Source organism: Amblyomma mixtum, chromosome 8 (assembly GCF_055824585.1).
Source record: "Amblyomma mixtum isolate Tamu chromosome 8, ASM5582458v1, whole genome shotgun sequence".
Classification (NCBI taxonomy): domain Eukaryota; kingdom Metazoa; phylum Arthropoda; class Arachnida; order Ixodida; family Ixodidae; genus Amblyomma; species Amblyomma mixtum.
The window spans coordinates 144,801,948-144,822,371 of record NC_143019.1 but is presented as its reverse complement, the minus strand read 5'-3'; the positions used below and the strand labels follow the sequence as shown (position 1 = coordinate 144,822,371).

Genomic DNA, 20,424 nt, shown 5'->3' with positions numbered 1-20,424 from the left:
AACATGCGGCGACTGAACCTACCCAAGGTCCCCAAAAAGTAGCTTGGTGTTGTTCCGGTTGTCTACCTTGGAGGGGCATCGGTTCCACACAACGTTGAAAGTGTCCCTGACAAGGGCCCCAAGTTCAGCGTGGAAGTCCCCCTGAGCAAGCCTGAGGCTTTGGCGGCGGCGCATAGGAATGCTGACAAAGTTCAAGGTGAAGAGAAAGAACGTTGCCATTTAGAATGTGTTGATTCGATCCGCAACACCTTCAAAGGCAAGAAGAAAGAACACTCCATGGTGAGATCTGTGGCAAGCTATTTTAGGAACTCTAACCTCGCTTTGATGATGGCCGACAAAGAAGGTTCTGCCTCAGAAGCTTTTTAGTGACAAGGCCATGACATCTGTCTTACAGAACTTTACGAGAACAGATCTAAAGCCGTCTAAAGCGAAGGCAAAGGCGGTTGCACTGTTGAGGGATTTGAAACTCGACAGGCTAAAAAGTGAAGTGGTGAAAAACAAGGTCCTAGTGCTCACTGTGTTCTTCAGTGCCAAGAGCCACAAGATAGAATGCCCTTTTAAAGCCATTGTTACAGAAACTGGATCCTGGCAAGCTGTGGTCAGTCACTACCTTCAGCGCCATCTGGGAAGTCTGGCGCCCGACGATCCGTACAAGGTCAGCAGCTCAGACCGAGTGGCCGAAATGTTAGGGGATAGCCTCTCCGATGTTAACTCGGGCTTCTCGGTTGACATCGAAGAGTTGTTCTACTCCCTTCCCTACGATGAGCTGTTCCGTGCAGTCCGGAGCTGTATCGAACGTTCTGGTGCTGTGTGTTTCCAGAATGCGTGCGGTATTTCTGTTGAAGGTTTTTTGGAATTGCTTAAGGTTTATCTTACTTTAACGATTGTGAGTTTTCAGGGAACATTTTACGTGCAGAAACGCGGAGTGGTTTGTTGGGCGAGTTGGTTTACCATATTGAAATATACCTGCGCTTAAAAGACACGGAGCTGTGTGTGTGTGTCTCTATCTATCAGTCCGTGTCTTTTAAGCGCAGGTATATTTCAAGAAACGCGGAATTTGCATAGGGTCATGTGTAGCCCCAGTTTTATCGGAAATCCTTTTAGCTGAAATTGATCGCTCGCTATCGCGGGTACTATCTGACGACCGTATCGATCGAGTGTTCCGATACGTGGACGACTTTTTAATCCTTTTAAATATTGACCACAACGACGACTTGGCCCAGGTGGCAATGGACGTTTTAGCATCTTTTAAGTCAGCCTTTCCGAGTTTTAATTTTACCATCGAACTTCCTGAAAACTCTTGTTTGCAATTCTTAGATTTAAAATTATTTTTTAACGATCCTGACCACCTCGGCTGGGCGCACATGCCTAGGTCGAAAAAGGCACTCCTACCCTTGAACTCGTGCCATTCGAAGCTGGTCAAGAGGGGTATTGTATCAACTTGCCTCAGGGCTTCATTAGCCAAGTCCTGTCCACATAAGGTTCAGGTTAGCTTTCAGGCTCAGGTTGATCGCTTTAGGTGTGCTAGTTTTCCGCTGGCCCTTCTTCAGGCTGTCGCTGAGTCCCTGTTGAAGTCCTTCCGCCCAAACTCAAAACCTCGGGGGGCGGATGCACTGGAGAGGCGGAAGTATGAAGTGATGCCCTATGTTCACAGGGTCTCGCATGGCCTGAAGAGGGTCGCCGGAAAATTCGGCGTTGAAGTCATTTTTTCTGCACCTTGCAAATTGTCGCGTTTGTGCAATTTGGTGAGAAAAAATAAGCAACAGAAGGTTGTGTGTGGCATTAACCACAGGAAAAAGTTCGTACAGTGTACATGCAATGTAATTTATCAGATTCCCCTGAGTTGTGGTAGGGTCTACATAGGGCAAACTGGCCGCTGCGTCAACATTAGATTATTAGAGCACGCAAATTCCTTAGATGATTCAAGGGGGCAGCATCTGCCTAAGCATTGTCACACTTGCAAGCATGATGACAAAGATTGTAATCCGCTTTTCGATAGGACTAAGATTATCGGACGCTCGAGGGATAAGAAAGAACGAGAAATTATCGAGGCCTTGGAAATCGCGAGGTTAGGGCCTGATAAGTGCATTAGCGATGCTTCAGTACACCTGTACCGCAAGGAGTTCGAGTTCCTTGATTCCACGAGATGAGTGTCGCTTCTGTTTTTTGTTTTTGGGGTTGGTGCGCATGCGCTTTGCTGCTGAAGGAAAGAGGAGTTGGTGGAATAAATCAGTTGTCAGTCTGCGTTTGTCCCGAGTGGTTCTCTTTCTCTTTTCCCGTCATTTTGCGCAGTTACTTTTTGTTCTCATAATGTCGTCTCAACTAGCCCCTCACCGCACTGTTCTAAATCTACCCGTGTATATTACAACTGCACTGTGGAAGTTCACTTCCCCATGAAGCTCGAGGTTTTCCCCGATGGCTGCGAACAACCCTCCGTGAAGAAAAGAATACTACATGTGTCCTACACTACAGGCAGGGCTGTCGTGGAACTTGATAGGTCCTTTTCGGGCATTGGAATGACATACCTCGAACATCGCACCGCAAAGGGATCGTCCACTACCAGCGTGTTAAAATGCTTCTGCTGGAAGCTGCCTATCCGTCTTTGCAAACTGTTCTTGTTTCACTCGTTGACAATAATGTAGTCGTTTTTAGTCTTAACTTGTCTTTTTCAAGGTGTTTCTAAATAAAGAGGCCATCAAGTGCTTCACCGTTCGTGTGTTAAAAAATGTATTATTTTTGGTGGTATAGGCAAGTAGGTTCAGTGCTTGCCTTGCAAAGAATTTTTTATCTTTTTGATTGTGAAAGCTGGCCCAGGGATTGATGCACTTAATACTTTTCATAATTTGTATGCTCGAAGATGAGACACATAAAAAGAATATCCGGTGGTAAACACGTTTGTCAACTTATCAGAGCGTCACAAAGAGCGCTTTAATAAGCCTTGTGCTTCTTTGAACAATCGAGTTGACAGTCTGCACTTCTATGTGTCGTGTGTGTTCCTTCACGTTGTATTAACCATTTTGCGCAATTAGGCCTTTCATGACTTCTCTTGCCAGTGCAGAAATTAAATTATAATTTTAGATGTCTTCCACCCGTATTAATGCTTACTTTAGAAAGTGTTAATCTGTGTTTTCCTCGTTTTTATTCTTTGATACTGTCGACGTTTTTAAGAAAGGGCCTTTACAGCAGTGGAAACCACAAAAAGAAAGAAAACACAAGCAATTCCAACGAATCGAATAAGGATAACGCGCAATGCGTGCAAGAAACTGACCACACTGGATTGCAGAAGTATGCAGTAACACATATATGAGAATAATCGTGGTTTGAGCTAATTGGTACATCTTCACAACTTCACCAACGCTGCGACGAGGAACAAAGACAGAGAAGGAAGGACAGGGACAGAGGCGTTAAGGCTGGTAGGTGATATGAATTTAGTTGGCCTGCAAGCATCCATTAAGAAGGCGAGGGGCAACTTTTTAGAGGTGTTTTTTGCTGCCAAAACTCACAAAATTTACATTCCTTTCCGTTGCATTGTTACTGAGCGGGGAACTTGGTAACATGCTGTTTAAAGTTTTTTGCAAAGTAATTTATGTTCACTGTCTGTAGAAGACCCGTTTCTAGTATCTAATTCTCTGGCGGTTGTGCAATATCTGAAACTAAATAATCTTGGTCGGTGTGATATGTTTAGTATTCATGGGCAGGATTTATTCTATTCATTGCCACATGATAGGCTCCTCCAGTGTGTTAGGAAATGTATAGAAGAGGATAATGATGAAGAAGCAATCATTTCAATGTGTGGTGTTTCTGTAGGCTCGTTTTGGGAGCTTGTGTCATTTTATCTCAAATCCACATTTGTTGAATGGGAAGGCAGGTTATATGTTCAAAATGTGAGCAAAGTGGTGTTCTGAGGCAGTTGGTAAAGCATGTTTAAGGGAGGCGTAGCGCGAAAAAAAAAAGAGAGGGAGAGCGCTGGTCCTGTGTCTTGTGTCTCTCTCGTCGTTGTCTTTTTTGGCGCTACGCCTCCCTTAAATATATGTTCAAAAAACAGGGGTGTGCGTTGGCTCAAAAGTGGCTCCAGTACTTAGTAATATCTTTCTTTCCTATGCGGATAGGTGCATTAAAGATAATCTAGACAACCGTGTAAAACAAATCTTCCGGTATGTAGACGCTCACTGCCTTCTCTAATGCCCTCCAAGGGCCATGAAGGAACCTGAAATAAAATAAAATAAAATTATCTCGTTTTTGTAGTATCCCATGACTTCAAGGCACAGGTGGATGACATTTGAATGACTTGAAAACTGCGGGTTTGGGCTGAAATTTACTTTTGAATTACCGGAAGAAAATGAGCTGCAATTCTTGGATATTAGGTTGGTGAAAAAGGTGAATCATGTTTGTTAGTCCTTACAGCGGTCAGAAAGCCTTTGCTAAATTATCAGTCTGGGCATTGGAAAATAGTTAAATGTGGCATAGCAGTGTCGTGTTTAGCATCTGCACTTACTAAATCATGTATTCATACTTTAGGCAGCAGTTTCGATCAGCAGGTTCAAAGGCTAAGGTCAGCGGGCTTCCCCAATGATGTGATAGTTCTTGCTAGCAACAAGATCATGAAGAAGATGAAGTCGTTTGGTAGACATGAACCACAGGAAAATTTCGGTAATGATAGAACAAAGTATGAGGTAATACGCTACATTCATCAGTTATTCCATAGGCTTAAGCAGGTTGGTACTAGATATGGGGTCAAAGTGCTCTTTTCGGTCCCTAATAAGCTAGGCAAGGTTTGTGCTCTTGTTGGCAAAAGAGCCCGGGAACAGAAGCAAAAAAGAGGCTAAAGAAAAAATGGATGCCAAGTGGATCATGAATCACATTTTGTGTAATGTGCAGAGGGAGTGGTCTATGACACACCTTTAAATGCGGCAAGAATTACATTGGGCAAACCGGGAAACGCATAAATACACGCTTACGTCAGCATAAAACCTCTTTGAATGGTGCTCCTTCATCAAATCTGTCCCTTCATTACAGAGATTGTCAACTGAACAAACCCGGTGTGTCCAAGGTGTCTAATAAAAAAGCATGCTTTCCACTGCTTAACAGGGCTAAGATTAAATTTAGACATCAAGATCAGCTGACTAGGGAGTTCTGTGAAGCCTATCACTTTCACAAGAACAGCGACACGTGCGTTAGCACAGCTTCTGTAACCATACATGAGTGTGAAATTTCGTATCTAGATTCGTACCTTTCTTTTGCGTGGTGTTTGCGGGAAGCGCAGGCGCTTTGGGTTGTCAGTTGTGAGTATATAACCTGTGTTTTTTTCAAATAAACTTTCAGTTGTAAGCAGCGCTTGTCCCTGTCCTTCCTTCTCTGTCTTTGTTCCTCGTCGCAGCGCTGGTGAAGTTGTGAACACATATATGAATTACACAGGATATCAGCAATGTATGCAATCCACACAGCGCCCATGAGGATATTTGAAGGATAATGGTATACACAGAGAAACAATAAGTGAAAAGCGCAAATTGGTTTGCACATTTCACTTCCGGAATATATAACACAATCTAAATTATTCAAAAAAACATCGAGGGAATCAGACCTAACTAGTGAATCGGGAAGCATGATACATTCCTTTATAGTTCTAGGAAAGAACCTATATTTAAACACGTCCATACGGGTTACTGGAGGCGGAATATACATGCTGTGGCGGTGTCTAGAGGTTCCATTGGTAAGAACATCAAAATAGTTCTGTTGATTTCTGTTCTGTTCTGTTCTGTTGAAGAGTTCTGTTGAAAATTGCCCTGTTGATTTTTATTTCATTGTTTAAAATGAGAATCAGAAATTTCAGCCTGTCATACTTAGAGAAGAGTTGAAATCTGGGCTAGTTGGTACATACTTAAGAAAAACCAGCCAAAAAGACGGGGACAAAGGAGAGACGAGGCACACACAACGACTGGACTATCAACTGTGCTTTATTGAAAAACAGCCAGTCTCCCAGGAAATCTAACCTAAATAAAAGGCTACGAGAGCACCATAACTCTCTGACTCCGGCTGACGGAGCAAACTTGCCTCGCCATTGCCGCGATTGCGGGTGCTACCCGTTGTTTTCGAATGTCACCTTTCTCGGTAGAGGCAAGGGTAAGGTTGAGCGGGAAATCCTCGAAGCATTTCACATTAGCAATCATGGAGATAACTGTGTTAGCACGGCTTCTATCACGTTGATGCAGAAAGAATTAGGTTACTTGTCCCGTTGACACTGCAGCTTGACTATCTTACGAGCTCGCTGTCTTTTTGTGCTGGTTTTGCGGTGCCGTAGAGCTGCTCATGCTCTGTTAGGATTCCTGGGAGACTGGCTGTTTTTCAATAAAGCACAGTTGATAGTCCAGTCGTTGTGTGTGCCTCGTCTCTCCTTTGTCCCCGTCTTTTTGGGTGGTTTTTCTTAAGTCATACTTGGGCCTTATGTCTGAATTGGGAAGGTTTGCAAGCAGACATAACTTTCAAGGGGAGCTAAAAACCGTGATGCTCATTTCTGAACTCTTTCCAGTTTATTGCGGTTTTTTCTTGGTATAGGGATCCCAGATAATTTTCATGTAATTAATTACAGGTGTAACCAGTGTCCTATAAGCCAAATTCTTAATTTCAGGCGATGCATTCTTCAAATTGCGCCTTGACTCTAAAGCGCTTTGTTAACTTTAGCAAATATTTACTCTCTGTGTCTATTCCATTTCAAGTAGCTTTTATTTATTTCTTTATTTATGTATATACTCCAGACCATAGTCAGGTCTAAGCAGGAAGGGAAGGTTCACGAAAAGCAAAATTATAGCAAAAAATACAACAATACAACAACAATAACGTAGTAATACAGCAATACAGCAGTGCAAGACAAAGCAGAAAAAGAAAAAAAAATACATAATAGAAAATATGAAACATGGCTGAGGAGCGCGTCTGATTTTTCAGGGTTGATTAGGTTCGGTTAATGAATTCCAGTCGGATATGGTGCGTGGGAAAAAGGAAAACTTGTATGAATTGGTCCGGGCAAAATGTGGTTTTAAAAACGCTTTCTGATAGTGTCGTGTATTTCATGTTGGCATTGGGGAAAGGTAAGCAGAAGGGTCAAGTCTGAGTTTATTGTTAAGAAGTAATGAAAGAAAATCTAAACGAAAATTTCGTCTTCTTATCTGTAGTTGTTCAATACAGTTCGCATGCATCAAATCTGAGGGGGTGTCAGTGGGTAGAATTTTTGATTATATGAATCTAATTGCTTTCCTTTGAATGCTCTCGAGCTTTGTTATGTTAGACTTTCAATACGGGTCCAGATTATGCAAGCATATTCGAGCTTGGGCGCTATTAGAGTATTGTAACCTGAGAGCTTAACGTTAACAAGGTACCCATGTGGGCTAGTTGGTGTACATCAGACATAACTTCACCAGCGAAAGAACGAGACACGAGGAGAAGAAGAACACAGGACAAAGCTGGACTAACAACTGAAGTTTAATCGAGAAACGGCCAACCTAGGTCACCAGAAGACGCATGCGTATCAGACACACCAAACAAAACAAACAGATACGTCTCTTTTTTGACAAGATAAAGATCAACGGAAAACTGTTCCGATGGGATGAAACTCTCGAGGAAAGAGTGCCCGTAAATGATCCCTGACCAGTCTGTTCGGACGCTCGCAAATATCACAGACATGCGCAGACTGTGAAGTTACCCAGCCAATGCCTCAAAGTCCGCCCCACTGCGGTCTCTTTTTCTTTGTTGAACATTAACGCCAGAAGCATATGGAATAAATGCGATGACTTAGAAGGTCTTCTTATCACACACGACGCAGACATCACAATCATAACCGAGACTTGGTTGAACGAAGCTATTCCTGATTAAGAAGTAATACCCAACACTCATGAGATAGTACGGCACGACCGTAGCAGAAGGGGAGGGGGCGTAGCAATAGCTATAAAAAAGAGACTAGATTACACAGTTATTCCTCATAACACAGGCATCGAAATGGTTTGGATATTGCTTCGGTTTAACAATTTGTACATTTTTATTGGTTCTGTGTCTCGGTTCTAGAACGACTGCACGAATTTTTTTTAGAACATGGTAAAAAATATGCTTATGTAATGATGTGTGGTGACTTTAATTTACCAAAAATCAACTGGAAACTTCTGCGTACTGTAGCTTCATGTCAAAATTCTGATCTTTTGCTTGATATCGCCTTTGCATTTAATTTAAAGCAGGTCGTGCAGGGGCCGACACGTACTGCATCAGGTTCAAGCTCCCTTCTAGACATTGTGTTTGTTACCGATACTATTGAAAAACTTGGCTTCTCCGTTGAAATCATACCAGGCATTTCTGATCACAAAGCTGTACTCTTCAAAAGTAACATGATGCGACCGCCTGTCCGTGAGTTAAGAAAACCATTTCTTGACTTCAACAATGCCCTAGACGAAAGTATCTTAGATTTATTGGAACAAGACTACGATGAATTCGTTGAGAAACACGCGGCTGGTCTCGTGAAAGTTAATGACCTATGGGTGGTACTTCAAGTCTATTGTACACAAATGTATCACAAGATACGTGCCGACTAAACTTAGAAAAATGAATCGCAGTAGTCCCTGGATTACTCGCGAACTGCTCCAGCTCAAGCGTCGTATCAAGCGTCTAGGATCCAAGCGCTTTAAAACAGGGCACGTTTCCCTACAGTCACTTCGCACAGAGTTGCGCATGAAAATTAAACAGTCTAAGTACACTTTCTTTAACGTTAAAATGCATAACTTTCTCACCGCAGACCCACACAAATTTTGGATACACTTAACAAAGAAGAAGGATACAGTTAGTAAAATTCGTTTGAATAACAGAGAAAGTAAGGATCCTTACGACATTGCATCAGCTTTCAATAATTACTTTTCTTCAGTGTTTTCTACTGACAGTAGGCAGGAGCCTGAATTTCGATCCACGTGCCTTATCTTACCAGACCTACAAATATCTGTCGAAGGAGTTTTTGCAGCTCTACTCAATTTAGACAAAAAGAAGTCTCCTGGGCCCGATGGCATTCCAAATGCGTTTCTCTCCCGCTACGCAGAATGGTGCGCGAAATATCTTGTCATCATTTACAATGAAAGTCTTTTAAATTCAGACGTTCCGGCTGACTGGAAGACTGCAAAGGTCATCCCTATGCACAAATCGGCTGACAAACTTTGTGTAAACAACTACAGGCCAGTTTCACTCCTGTGTACCTTGGGTAAGGTTATGGAGCATTTCATTTTCAAGCACTTGATTTCTTTTCTAGAAAGCAGTAATTTCTTTTCTAGTAACCAGCATGGGTTTCGGCGTGGCCTGTCCATCGTAACACAACTAATTCACACAACCAATGAACTTTTGGCATGCATTGATCAGGGTGGGCAAGTAGATGCAATATTTCTCGACTTTGCGAAGGCCTTTGATCGCGTTTCGCACCGTAATCTAATAATAAAACTCAAACATCTATTACAAAATCAGCGTCTTGTTCAATGGCTCGATTCCTACCTCTCTGAACGGCACCAGTACGTCCAGATCTCAGGTTCCAATTTTATGCCAGCTCCAGTTCTCTCAGGAGTACCCCAGGGCTCCGTTCTCGGCCCACTATTGTTCCTTATTTACTTAAACGACTTAAACTTCGACTCCCCTGTACGGTGCCGTTTTTTCGCTGACGACTGCGTTGTATATCTGCCTATTCAAAATGCGAAGGATCACCATGTGCTGAATGACTACCTTTCAGAGGTCTCAAGGTGATGCCTAGTCTGGCAAATGTCACTACACACGTCTAAGTGCTCAAAAATGACATTTACGCGTAAAAAGTGCGCTCTTAATTACACATACACAATTAACGGTGCAGCTGTCTCCCCCGTAAACGAATACAAATACTTGGGGGTTGTATTCAATAGTAACTTGAGTTGGAGTTCGCACATCGGGCATATAGTCTCAAAGGCGTCCAACAGGCTTTGGCTGTTAAGAAATCGTCTAAGGCGCTGCCCATCTAAAACTAAATTAGCAGCTTACACTGCACTCGTACGGCCATTACTGGAATACGCAGATGTGGTTTGGGATCTGCACACCCAAGTAGATGTACAGCGCATTGAAGGCGTTCAAAGGAAGCCGCTTAGATTTATCTACAACGCATATGGAAGGCACGTTTCTGTTACTAATCTATTGAGGCAATCTGAACTGCAGACACTTCAATCTCGTCGCAAGTTGCACCGTCTAAAAATGTTGCATGGGATTGTTAATAACTTAACAAACATTCATTTTGAGACCTGCATGGCATACAACACTTCACGACCAACGCGCAATAAACACAATTTGACAATCATGGTACCACGGTGCCGAACGAAAGCGTATCAGTTTTCTTTTTTTCCAAGAACGATATTGGAATGGAACGGGCTTCCGTGTGATGTGGTCCGTTTGACAGATCAGAAGTCTTTTTTATCTGCTGTCATATCGTCATTTTAAGCGCAGTGTATTCTCATGCTCTTTTGTTTGCTTTCTTTTGTATGTTTGGTTTGGTTTGGTTTATGGGGTTTAACGTCCCAAAGCGACTGAGGCTATGAGAGACGCCGTAGTGAAGGGCTCCAGAAATTTCGACCACCTGGGGTTCTTTAACGTGCACTGACATCGCACAGTACACGGGCCTCTAGAATTTCTCCTCCAAAGAAATTCCAGCCGCCGCGGCCGGGATCGAACCCGCGTCTTTCGTGACAGCAGCCGAGCACCATAGCCACTGAGCCACCGCGGCGGCTGTATGTTTGGGTAACCGAGTGCATTTAACCTTGCTCTTTGTCTTTCTATAAAACCCTGTGTGTTAGCTTTTGCTTCTCTATTCGCATTTTTACTTGCTTTGTTTTGTCGCGATGTACGTGTACCCTTGTGCCACTCCTGCCTTGGCCACCAAGTGGAGGCTGGCAGTATTGAATAAAATAAAATAAAATAAAAAAATAATAATAATTGTTAATTTTAGTTCATTCAAAGAGAAAGAGGCTGTTCTGTCAAATGCGAAGAAATTGAAAGGAAGTTCTACTAGCATTTCAGAGGACTTCTCTGAACCAGTACGAAACAAGAGGAAAATGCTATGGGATTACGCCAAAACTCGCAAGGAACCTAATGGCAAAGCACATCTGAAATACGATGTCCTTTACTTGAATAGCGTCAAATACATTTACGACGAATGTCAGGGGCAGGTAGTTCGAGCTTCTTGACAAGCTAAGCCGGATAACTATGTTTTGTCGATTGTAGTACTGAACTGCAGAAGTATTAAGAATAAAGTGGACAAGCTGCATGGTCTAACTGACATGGCGAGACCTTCCGTTGTGATCGGATGTGAATCATGGCTGGATGGGGATGTTAGCGATAGCGAAGTTTTTCCGAGTAACTATATCAGCTATCGAAAGGATCGAGACAGGCATGGAGGAGGCGTATTTATCCTGGTGGACGTCTTAGTTAGTTCTCGTAAGATGGAAATTGATGTTGGGACATGTGAGGCAGTATGGGCTGAAATTAGACTTCTAAATGGTAAATTACTATCCGTTTGCTCGTTTTACAGGCCACCTGGAAGTCGGCTTGAGCCCATCAGCGACCTAACTGATATGATTGAAACTGTTAAAACTGACTGTTTAGTGGTTGGAGGTGATTTTAACATTCCTGAATTAGACTGGAGCTCAGGATGTCTTTCTTCTAGAGCCAATTCTGCAGTAGGCAAATAATTGTTAAATCTATGCAATTCATTTAGCTTATCGCAATTAGTGCTGCAGCCAACCCGTGGTAACAATGTTTTGGATTTATTATTGACTAACCAACCATCGGCAGCTTATTCTACCCTTGTAGTGCCCGGTATCAGTGATTACAGTTGTGTTTTAGCAGAAATGAACTTTCAGTATGTTAAATTTGAAGACTGTGGCAATCGGCGCATTTACAGTTATCGAAAAGCAAATTTCCCCGAGATAGCCCGGGCACTTGAATCCTATGTCGATGTGTACGAAACATTGTCTGAGTCACTCAGCGTTGATGAGCTGTGGCGCACATTGACAGCCAAACTTTTTGGTTTGCGTGAGCAATATGTGCCGTCATGGGTGATGACGAAACGTCGCAGCAAAAGCAAGCCGTGGTTTACAAAAGCGCTGCGCAGAGTCGTTGAAAAGAGACAACAACTATATGCACGCTTCAAAAGAAATCCGTCGCAAGATAACATGGATCAGTTAAAAAGGAGTACAAAAGATATGAATGCTTCGGTCAAAGAGGCTAAATTTACCTACTTTTTTTTTAAGATAAGATAAGAATTTATTGAGTACAAATCGGTTACATAAATTCAGTATACAGGCGAGGGTCCCAAAGTCAAGCGACTGTCACGGGACCCCCGGTAGATTAATACTAACTTGATTAAAAACAAGCAGCATCACAGACAGGTACAATTAGCAGTAATAACAATGGTATTTTAAATAAGTAACATTTATATAATGAGAATGAAATAGATTAGCAGGGCAAAAACAAACAGACAAGCAAAACCAGAATAACAACCCACTACAAATAATATTGTACAAAATACAGCGTTGTGAAAAGACATATAAAGAAACAATTGAGAATACAAGGATACAGTTGTCAAGAAACAAAAAAAAACAAAGTAGAAATTTCTAGCAAATAATTAAGGACAAGAATTTTCTAAAGGGAATACAAGCAGTTCACTCCACATTTTGCTGCAAAAGAAAACTTTTTAAATTCGATTTAAACATAGACAAAGACATAGGCAATTTTAAACTCGGGGGTAAATTATTCCACAGGGAAATGCATGCAAAATGAGAATGACGTTTTCCATAATTCGTAAAAACTTGGGGAAGCAAAAAATTTTTTTGAGCCGCAAATCTCGTAGGGTTACAATTTTTCAAAAAACATTTGTCGATAAATTCAAAAGATAGTGCATTGTTCCTTAATCTAAAAAACATGATGGCTAGATTGTAATCAAATAAATTTCTAACGGATAAGATATTATATTGACGAAGCAAAGGGATAGCAGTAACAAGGTATGAACTGCGGGTAATGATACGAATAGCCTGATTTTGAATGTGCTGGATAGAGTGCAAATGACAGTTGTAAGTGTTCGCCCATACTACAATGCCGTAATTAATGTGAGCGTGAATAAAAGCAAAGTAAAGTGATAAGAGTGCTGATGATGGGAAAAAATGACGAGCCTTTATTAATGCACGAATTCCAAATGCAGTTTTTTTCTTCACATGGTCCAAATGATAATGAAATTTCAGTTGAGAATCGAGTTGAATACCGAGGAAAGTCATGTTGTCGCAAGGGGAAATAGAAGTATAACCAAGCGATAATGAAGGCAAGTGTGCTGTGATTTTTTGTTTTGTTCTAAAAAGCATAAACTTAGTTTTAACGGGGTTTATAATTAGGTGATTATCATGGCACCAGGACATAATGCTAACCAAAGAGGCATTTAATTTGGCAGATAGCGAGATTATGGATTTATCACAAGAAGAAATTGTAGTGTCATCCGCGTATAATACACAATGAGTGTTAGTAAGAGCGTCAGGCAGATCATTAATGTAGATTAAAAAGAGCAAAGGGCCAAGAATCGATCCCTGAGGGACACCTATGTGAGTAACCTTAAAATCAGAAAATGCCTTAGCCACGAACACCACGTTATTTCTATCTAATAAATAAGTTTTTAAAAAGGCTAGGGCGGGACCAGTTATGCCATAAGCTTCAAGTTTGGTAAATAAAATATTGTGATTAATCGTATCGAAAGCTTTAGTGAAGTCTAAAAATACTGAGCCAACAAGTTTACCACTGTCCAGTGATTGTTTAATATAGTCAGTTAGGCAAAGCAATGCAAGATTGGTAGAACTTCCCGACCGAAAACCGAATTGGCAATTTTTTAGTAAGTTAAACTTACTTAAGTAATTATTTATTCTTAGGGTAAACAACTTTTCAATAACTTTACTAAGCGATGAGAGTATGGAGATGGGTCGATAATTATTTACAAGCTCTTTGTCACCTTTTTTAAACACTGGAATGATTTTAGCTTTTTTGAGAATATCAGGAAAAATTCCAGTCTTGAAGACCAGGTTGATTATATAGCTGATTACATTAGATAGAAGAGGAGCTGCTAATTTCAAATGGCGCACACAAATGCCGTCCAAGCCAGGGCTCGTATTTTTTAGTTCAGAAATAGTGCGCTGTACTTCTTCAGGGGTAACTGGAAAGAGATAGATTGAATGCGGTGTACGGGGCATGCTTATCTCTGAAGTTGGGTGTGGGTGATTGTAGGATGATAAAAAGTGATTGCAGAAAGCATTCGCAATATCTTTAGGTTGGTTGTATGATATGCCATTGAAAGTAATTTTATATATAGGGACATTCAGAGAACGCCTGTTTAAAAATTCGTTGAATAGTTTCCACTGTTTCTTGGAATCATTTTTGTTTAAGTTGAACGCTTGCTCATAAAGTTGAACGCTCGCTCAGTCTTTCGACATGCGTATCCAGGATCGCCCTAAAGAATTTTGGCAGTACATAAAAAAAAAACAGAAAGGATGAGTTGTCTATCCCGCCACTCGATCACAAGGGAAGTATCGTTCATGATAATCTGGAGAAAGCCTAGTGCTTTAACACGTTTTTCAGCTCAGTATTTTCTGCTGAGGACAGCAATAGCCCTGCCGATTTTCGCCTTGCCTTGAACTGTACGGAACCTATGGAGAACATTGAATTTGATCAGCGAGGAATTGTGTCGCTCTTAGAACGCTTAAAAGATAACAGCGCCACCGGTCCGGACGGCTTACCCACGGTCCTGCTCTCTTCTTGCGCTTTTGCGTTGTCAAGGTACCTTCAAATTCTTTTAACAAAGTCATTACAGGACGGCTCCTTGCCTGATGAATGGAGGCTTGCTAATGTTGTACCTATTGTAATGGGTTTTCCGGGCACAGAACACAAAGAACACGGCACAGAGCACAAAGCGCTGAACGGCGTCCACCGGCAGTCAGTCGTTCCAATCGCACCAACAGGAAGCGCGCGCTCGCCGAGCGCAGTCCCGCTGCCACGCGGGCACTTCTTCGTCATCACAATGGCCCCCGGCGAAGGAGGAGCCATCCTGGCGACTCACGGCGTAGTACACATGACGGGTTCGTGATAGGGCTTGAGGCGGCTGATGTGAACGGTTTCACGGCCACGGCGGCGGTGGTCAGATGAGGGTGTCAAAGGTTCCACAACGTAGTTCACGGGGGAACTCTGACAGACAACACGGTAGGGGCCGTGATATTTGGTGAGGAACTTGGACGACAGGCCAGGAGGTCCAGAAGGGACCCAGAGCCAAACAAGGGAGCCGGCAGGTAGGTGGGCAAAAGGTTGACCAGAATCACGCCGTTCTTTCTGACGATGTTGATCGTCACACGTGAGCGATCGGGCTAGTTGGCGGCATTCTTCGGCGTACTTGGCGATTTCAGAAGCAGGCGAGCAGTCAGATGCGTCAGGATGGTAAGGGAGGATGGTGTCAATCAAGCAGGTAGGTTCGCGTCCATAAAGGAGGAAGAATGGCGAAAACCCTGTAGTAGACTGAACGGCGGTATTATAGGCGTACGTCACAAATGGGAGTACGAGGTCCCAGTTAGAGTGGTCGGGAGTGACATACATAGTGAGCATGTCACCGAGCGTCCGATTAAACCTTTCGGTCAGCCCGTTCGTCTGAGGATGATACGCCGTGCTTGTTCTGTGAACTACGCGACATTCTTGTAGAAGTGCCTGAACAACGTCTGATAAAAACACGCGGCCGCGATCGCTGAGAAGCTCGCGGGGAGCACCGTGGCGAAGAACGAGGTTGCGAAGAATGAAGAAAGCGACTTCTCTGGCTGTAGCCGCCGAAAGAGCGGACGTCTCGGCATAGCGCGTAAGATGGTCGACGGCGACGACAATCCAGCGGTGACCAGAAGTAGAAGGCGGCAGAGGCCCATAAAGGTCGATGCCCACACGATCAAACGGACGGGCAGGGCAAGGTAAAGGCTGCAATGGCCCGGAAAGGCGCTGTGGTGGTGACTTGCGGCGTTGGCAGTCAAGGCATGAGCGAATATACTTTCGTAGAAAGGTATACATGCCGCGCCAGTAGTACCGGTGCCGAAGGCGCGTGTATGTTTTTAAGAGACCAGCATGAGCGTTCTGGGGTTCGGCATGAAAAGATGCACAGACTTCAGCGCGTAAGTGGCGAGGTATGACAAGCAGCCATTTTCGACCATCTGGCATGGAATTCCGGCGATAAAGAATACCATCTTGCAGAGTGAAGTGGCGGGCTTGACGACGAAGCGAGCGAGAGGGCGCTGACGTAGTGCGGCCGGAGAGAAGGTGCACGAGAGAGGTTATCCAGGCGTCTTTGCGCTGCTCCAGATGCATGTTTGGAGGGCACGAAGAGAGCACGGGGTCAATGCTAGAGAGGGTCGCATCGTTGGCAAGTAGCGGTGAGCGGGAGAGGGCGTCGGCGTCAGAGTGCTTGCGTCCGGAACGGTAGATGACTCGAATGTCGTACTCCTGAAGTCGCAGTGCCCAACGACCAAGTCGGCCGGATGGATCCTTCAAGGACGACAGCCAGCATAAAGCATGGTGGTCGGTGACTACGTCGAAGGGGCGGCCGTAGAGATATGGTCGAAATTTGGTTATTGCCCACAAAATGGCCAAACATTCTTTTTCGGACACGGAGTAATTGATCTCGGCTTTAGACAGGGTGCGGCTGGCATAGGCGACGACATATTCATGAAACCCAGGCTTCCGTTGTGCAAGCACAGCACCAATGCCAATGCCACTAGCATCCGTGTGGATCTCGGTTGGAGCGTTCGGGTCGTAATGGCGAAGTATGGGTGGTGAAGTAAGGAGCCGGCGCATTGTAGCGAAAGCATCATCACATTTGGAGCACCATGACGACAAGGAATTTTGGGCTTGAAGTCGTGTCAAAGGTGAAATGATAGTGGCGAAATTCCGGATGAAGCGCCGAAAATATGAGCATAGGCCGATGAAACTCCGCAGTTCTTTGGGCGTGGACGGCTTCGGAAATTCGGCGACTGCACGAAGTTTTGCGGGATCCGGAAGGATGCCGTGTTTAGAGACGACGTGACCGAGGATGGTCAGTTGGCGAGCTCCGAAATGGCATTTTTTCAAATTTAATTGCAGCCCAGCGGTGGTGAGGCAAGTGAGCACTTGGCGCAGGCGAGTCAGGTGTGTCGGAAAGTCGGCCGAAAACACGACGACGTCGTCAAGGTAGCAGAGGCACGTCTTCCAGCGTAGGCCCCGCAGGACATTGTCCATCATTCTTTCGAATGTAGCAGGGGCATTGCAAAGCCCAAATGGCATTACGTTAAACTCATATAACCCATCAGGCGTGACGAATGCTGTTTTTGCGCGATCATCTTCGGCCATGGGTATTTGCCAATAACCAGATCGCAGATCGAGGGACGAAAAAAATTCTGCTCCTTGTAGGCAATCGAGGGCGTCATCTATGCGTGGCAGAGGATAAACGTCTTTCCGGGTAACAGTGTTCAGACGTCGATAATCCACACAAAATCGGATAGAGCCGTCTTTCTTCCGAACGAGAACGACCGGGGAAGACCATGGGCTCTTCGAGGGCTGTATAATCCCGCGCTCTAGCATGTCGTCCACTTGCTCGGTGATGACGCGACGCTCCGGAGCGGACACGCGATATGGTCGCTGGCGCAGAGGAGGGTGGGTGCCAGTATCGATGGTATGTGTGACAGCGGCAGCACGGCCGAGGGGAGTTTGGCACGCATCAAAAGACGAACGAAATTCGCACAAAAGGGTGAACAGCTGGTCACGGCACGCCGAATGAAGGTCACCATCGATAGCACTGTACAGGACATCAGAGGATGGTTGGTGTGACAGGGGAGCCGGAGTGAGAGCATCGAGCGACGGTGTAGGAGCGACCTCGGCGTCGTTAACTACTTGTAGGAGTTCAGCCGATGCCACGTACCCAATGCATTCCCCACGAAGCAGAGTCAAAGGAGAGGGAAGATGATTGCTGATGAGCATGGTTGCGGTTCCGGAAGTCATCGTGAGGACAGCGAAGGGAAGCGGTAGGTTCTTGCGGCGAACGAACAATTCCGAGGGAGTAAAGAGTACAGGTGTGTCGGGTGGGTCGGCTCGAGAGACGCAGGACAGGGAGACTACAACGGACGAGGAAGCAGGAAGTTCTACATCATGGGAAAGGAGAAGTTTGTCCGGATACTCAGCGGTTTCGGCAGCGGAGTTGTCGGGTAGGACAGAGAGTGTGACTTCAGCCCGAGCGCAGTCGACGACAGCAGAGTGGTCCGACAGAAAGTCCCACCCAAGAATGACGTCATGCGAGCAGGAGGAGAGTACTACGAACTCAATGGCGTAGATGGCGTCTTGGATAGCAACTCGTGCAGTGCAAGCGGCGAGCGGCTGAATTTGCTGGGCGTCAGCAGTACGCAGTAAAATACCAGAGAATGGCGTCAGAACTTTCTTGATGCGGCGGCAAAATTTCGCGTCTATAACTGATACGGCTGCTCCGGTGTCAATCAAGGCACAGGTCGCAACACCGTCTACGACTACATCAACGACATTGGCAGGGGACGTCAGAGGCCTTGTAAAGTTCGCCGAAGGCGCAGCTCTTGCCTCGGGAACTGCGCTCACTAGTTTTCCGCTTCACTGGGGCTGACGCGGCGGCGCATCGGGGAGATGGAACGGCGCCGCGGAGAATGGGAGCGGTGCGGCGTTGCGGACTGGTTGTCGGTTGTGAACGAAGATGGTGGCGAACTAGGCTGCATGCGGTAGTGCTGCGTGTAAGGTCCGTATGCTGATGGCGTCATGACGTCAGTACGCGGATAATAGGAGTGATTGCGGCAGTAGCGAGCGACATGTCCGGCAATGCCACAGGCAAAACAAATGGGCCTGTTGTCGCGAGTGCGCCATGGGCGACCGTAGGGAAGGGGGGCCGACGCCATGTGCGGCGACGATGGTGGGGCAGAAACCCGATACGACCGGACGGGTCGTGGTGCCAAAGGCGGCGGAGCTGCTGTGGCGTCGGAGAAATTGCCCGTGGTATGAGGAGCCGGGCGGGACAGGACGGCGGCGTAGGTAAGCGGGGCAGCCACTGCCTGCTGAGGGACGGGTGGCACGGCATCCGCGATCTGCAGTGCGTCTGCGACCTGTGCCTGGATGGTCTGTTGAAAGGCCGGCGGAAGTGCTGGTGACGGTGCTGTGGGCGCATGCACGAGCGCGAGTTGGCGTGCAACTTCTTCACGGATAAACCGCTTCACCTCCTGCATGAACTGGGGCTCTTCAGCGACCACGGCATCCGCCGATAGTACCTCGGCCTGCCGCACAGGGTGACGAGCGAGGACGCGTTGCTTGCGGAGCTCCTCGTAGCTCTGGCACAAGCTGATGACGGAGGCAACGGTGTCCGGCTGCCTGGCAAGTAGCATTTGAAAGGCGTCCTCGTCGATGCCTTTCATAATGTGCCGGATCTTATCGGCTTCAGTCATCTCAGAATTGACACGCTTGCACAGGTCTACTACGTCTTCCACGTAGCTGGTGAACGTCTCACCTGGCTGCTGCGCCCGCTCACGCAAGCGCTGTTCAGCGCGAAGCTTGCGCACACCAGGACGGCCAAATACCTCAGCAAAGCTCGTTTTGAAAGCCGACCAGGTGGTTATGTCCGCTTCATGGTTGCGGAACCAGAGGTTGGCGACGTCAGCGAGGTAGAAAATTACGTTGTTAAGCTTCATGTTATCGTCCCAGCGGTTGTGTGCGCTTACCCGCTCGTAGGACGCCAGCCAATCTTCGACATCACTGTCACCTGTGCCGCTGAAGACAGCTGGGTCTCGCTGCCGAAGCATGCCAGCGCAGATAACAGGTGCTGGCGGTGCCGATGGCGGCGGCGTTGGCACCGGGGCTGTGTCTCTCGGCATCGGGGTGGTAACGGTGCCGTTCCTCAGCTCCAGGACGGGATCAGAGTTCACCTCCACCACTTGTAATGGGTTTTCCGGGCACAGAACACAAAGAACACGGCACAGAGCACAAAGCGCTGAACGGCGTCCACCGGCAGTCAGTCGTTCCAATCGCACCAACAGGAAGCGCGCGCTCGCCGAGCGCAGTCCCGCTGCCACGCGGGCACTTCTTCGTCATCACACTATACATAAATCGGGACCTAGGAATGTTCTTTCAAATTATCGACCAGTGTCCTTGACCAGTGTATTATGCAAAGTTTTAGAGCACGTGTTTTATACTAATATTATGAATCATCTTAGTACACATTCATTATTAAATACTAATCAGCATTGCTTTCGCAGTGGTTACTCGTGTGTCACCCAGCTTACCGAATTTGTACATGACCTGTCAAGTGCTTTGGATAAGGGATATTCATTGACTGTATTTTTCTAGATTTTAAGAAGG

At 45.5% G+C, this 20,424-nt stretch overlaps 1 protein-coding gene across 1 annotated transcript; it reads right to left on the bottom strand.

The window, feature by feature from the left end:
• Positions 1-18,662: 18,662 nt before the first annotated feature.
• Positions 18,663-19,940, bottom strand: LOC149334697 (uncharacterized). The gene has a single exon (XM_089557983.1). The coding sequence runs from the start codon at positions 19,938-19,940 to the stop codon at positions 18,663-18,665; it is 1,278 nt and encodes a 425-aa protein (XP_089414109.1).
• Positions 19,941-20,424: the final 484 nt, after the last annotated feature.

What these genes read in the sequence shown, in the direction of transcription:
- LOC149334697 (XM_089557983.1), bottom strand. Translation starts at nt 19,940, where the DNA reads ATGCCGAGAGACACAGCCCCGGTGCCAACGCCGCCGCCATCGGCACCG.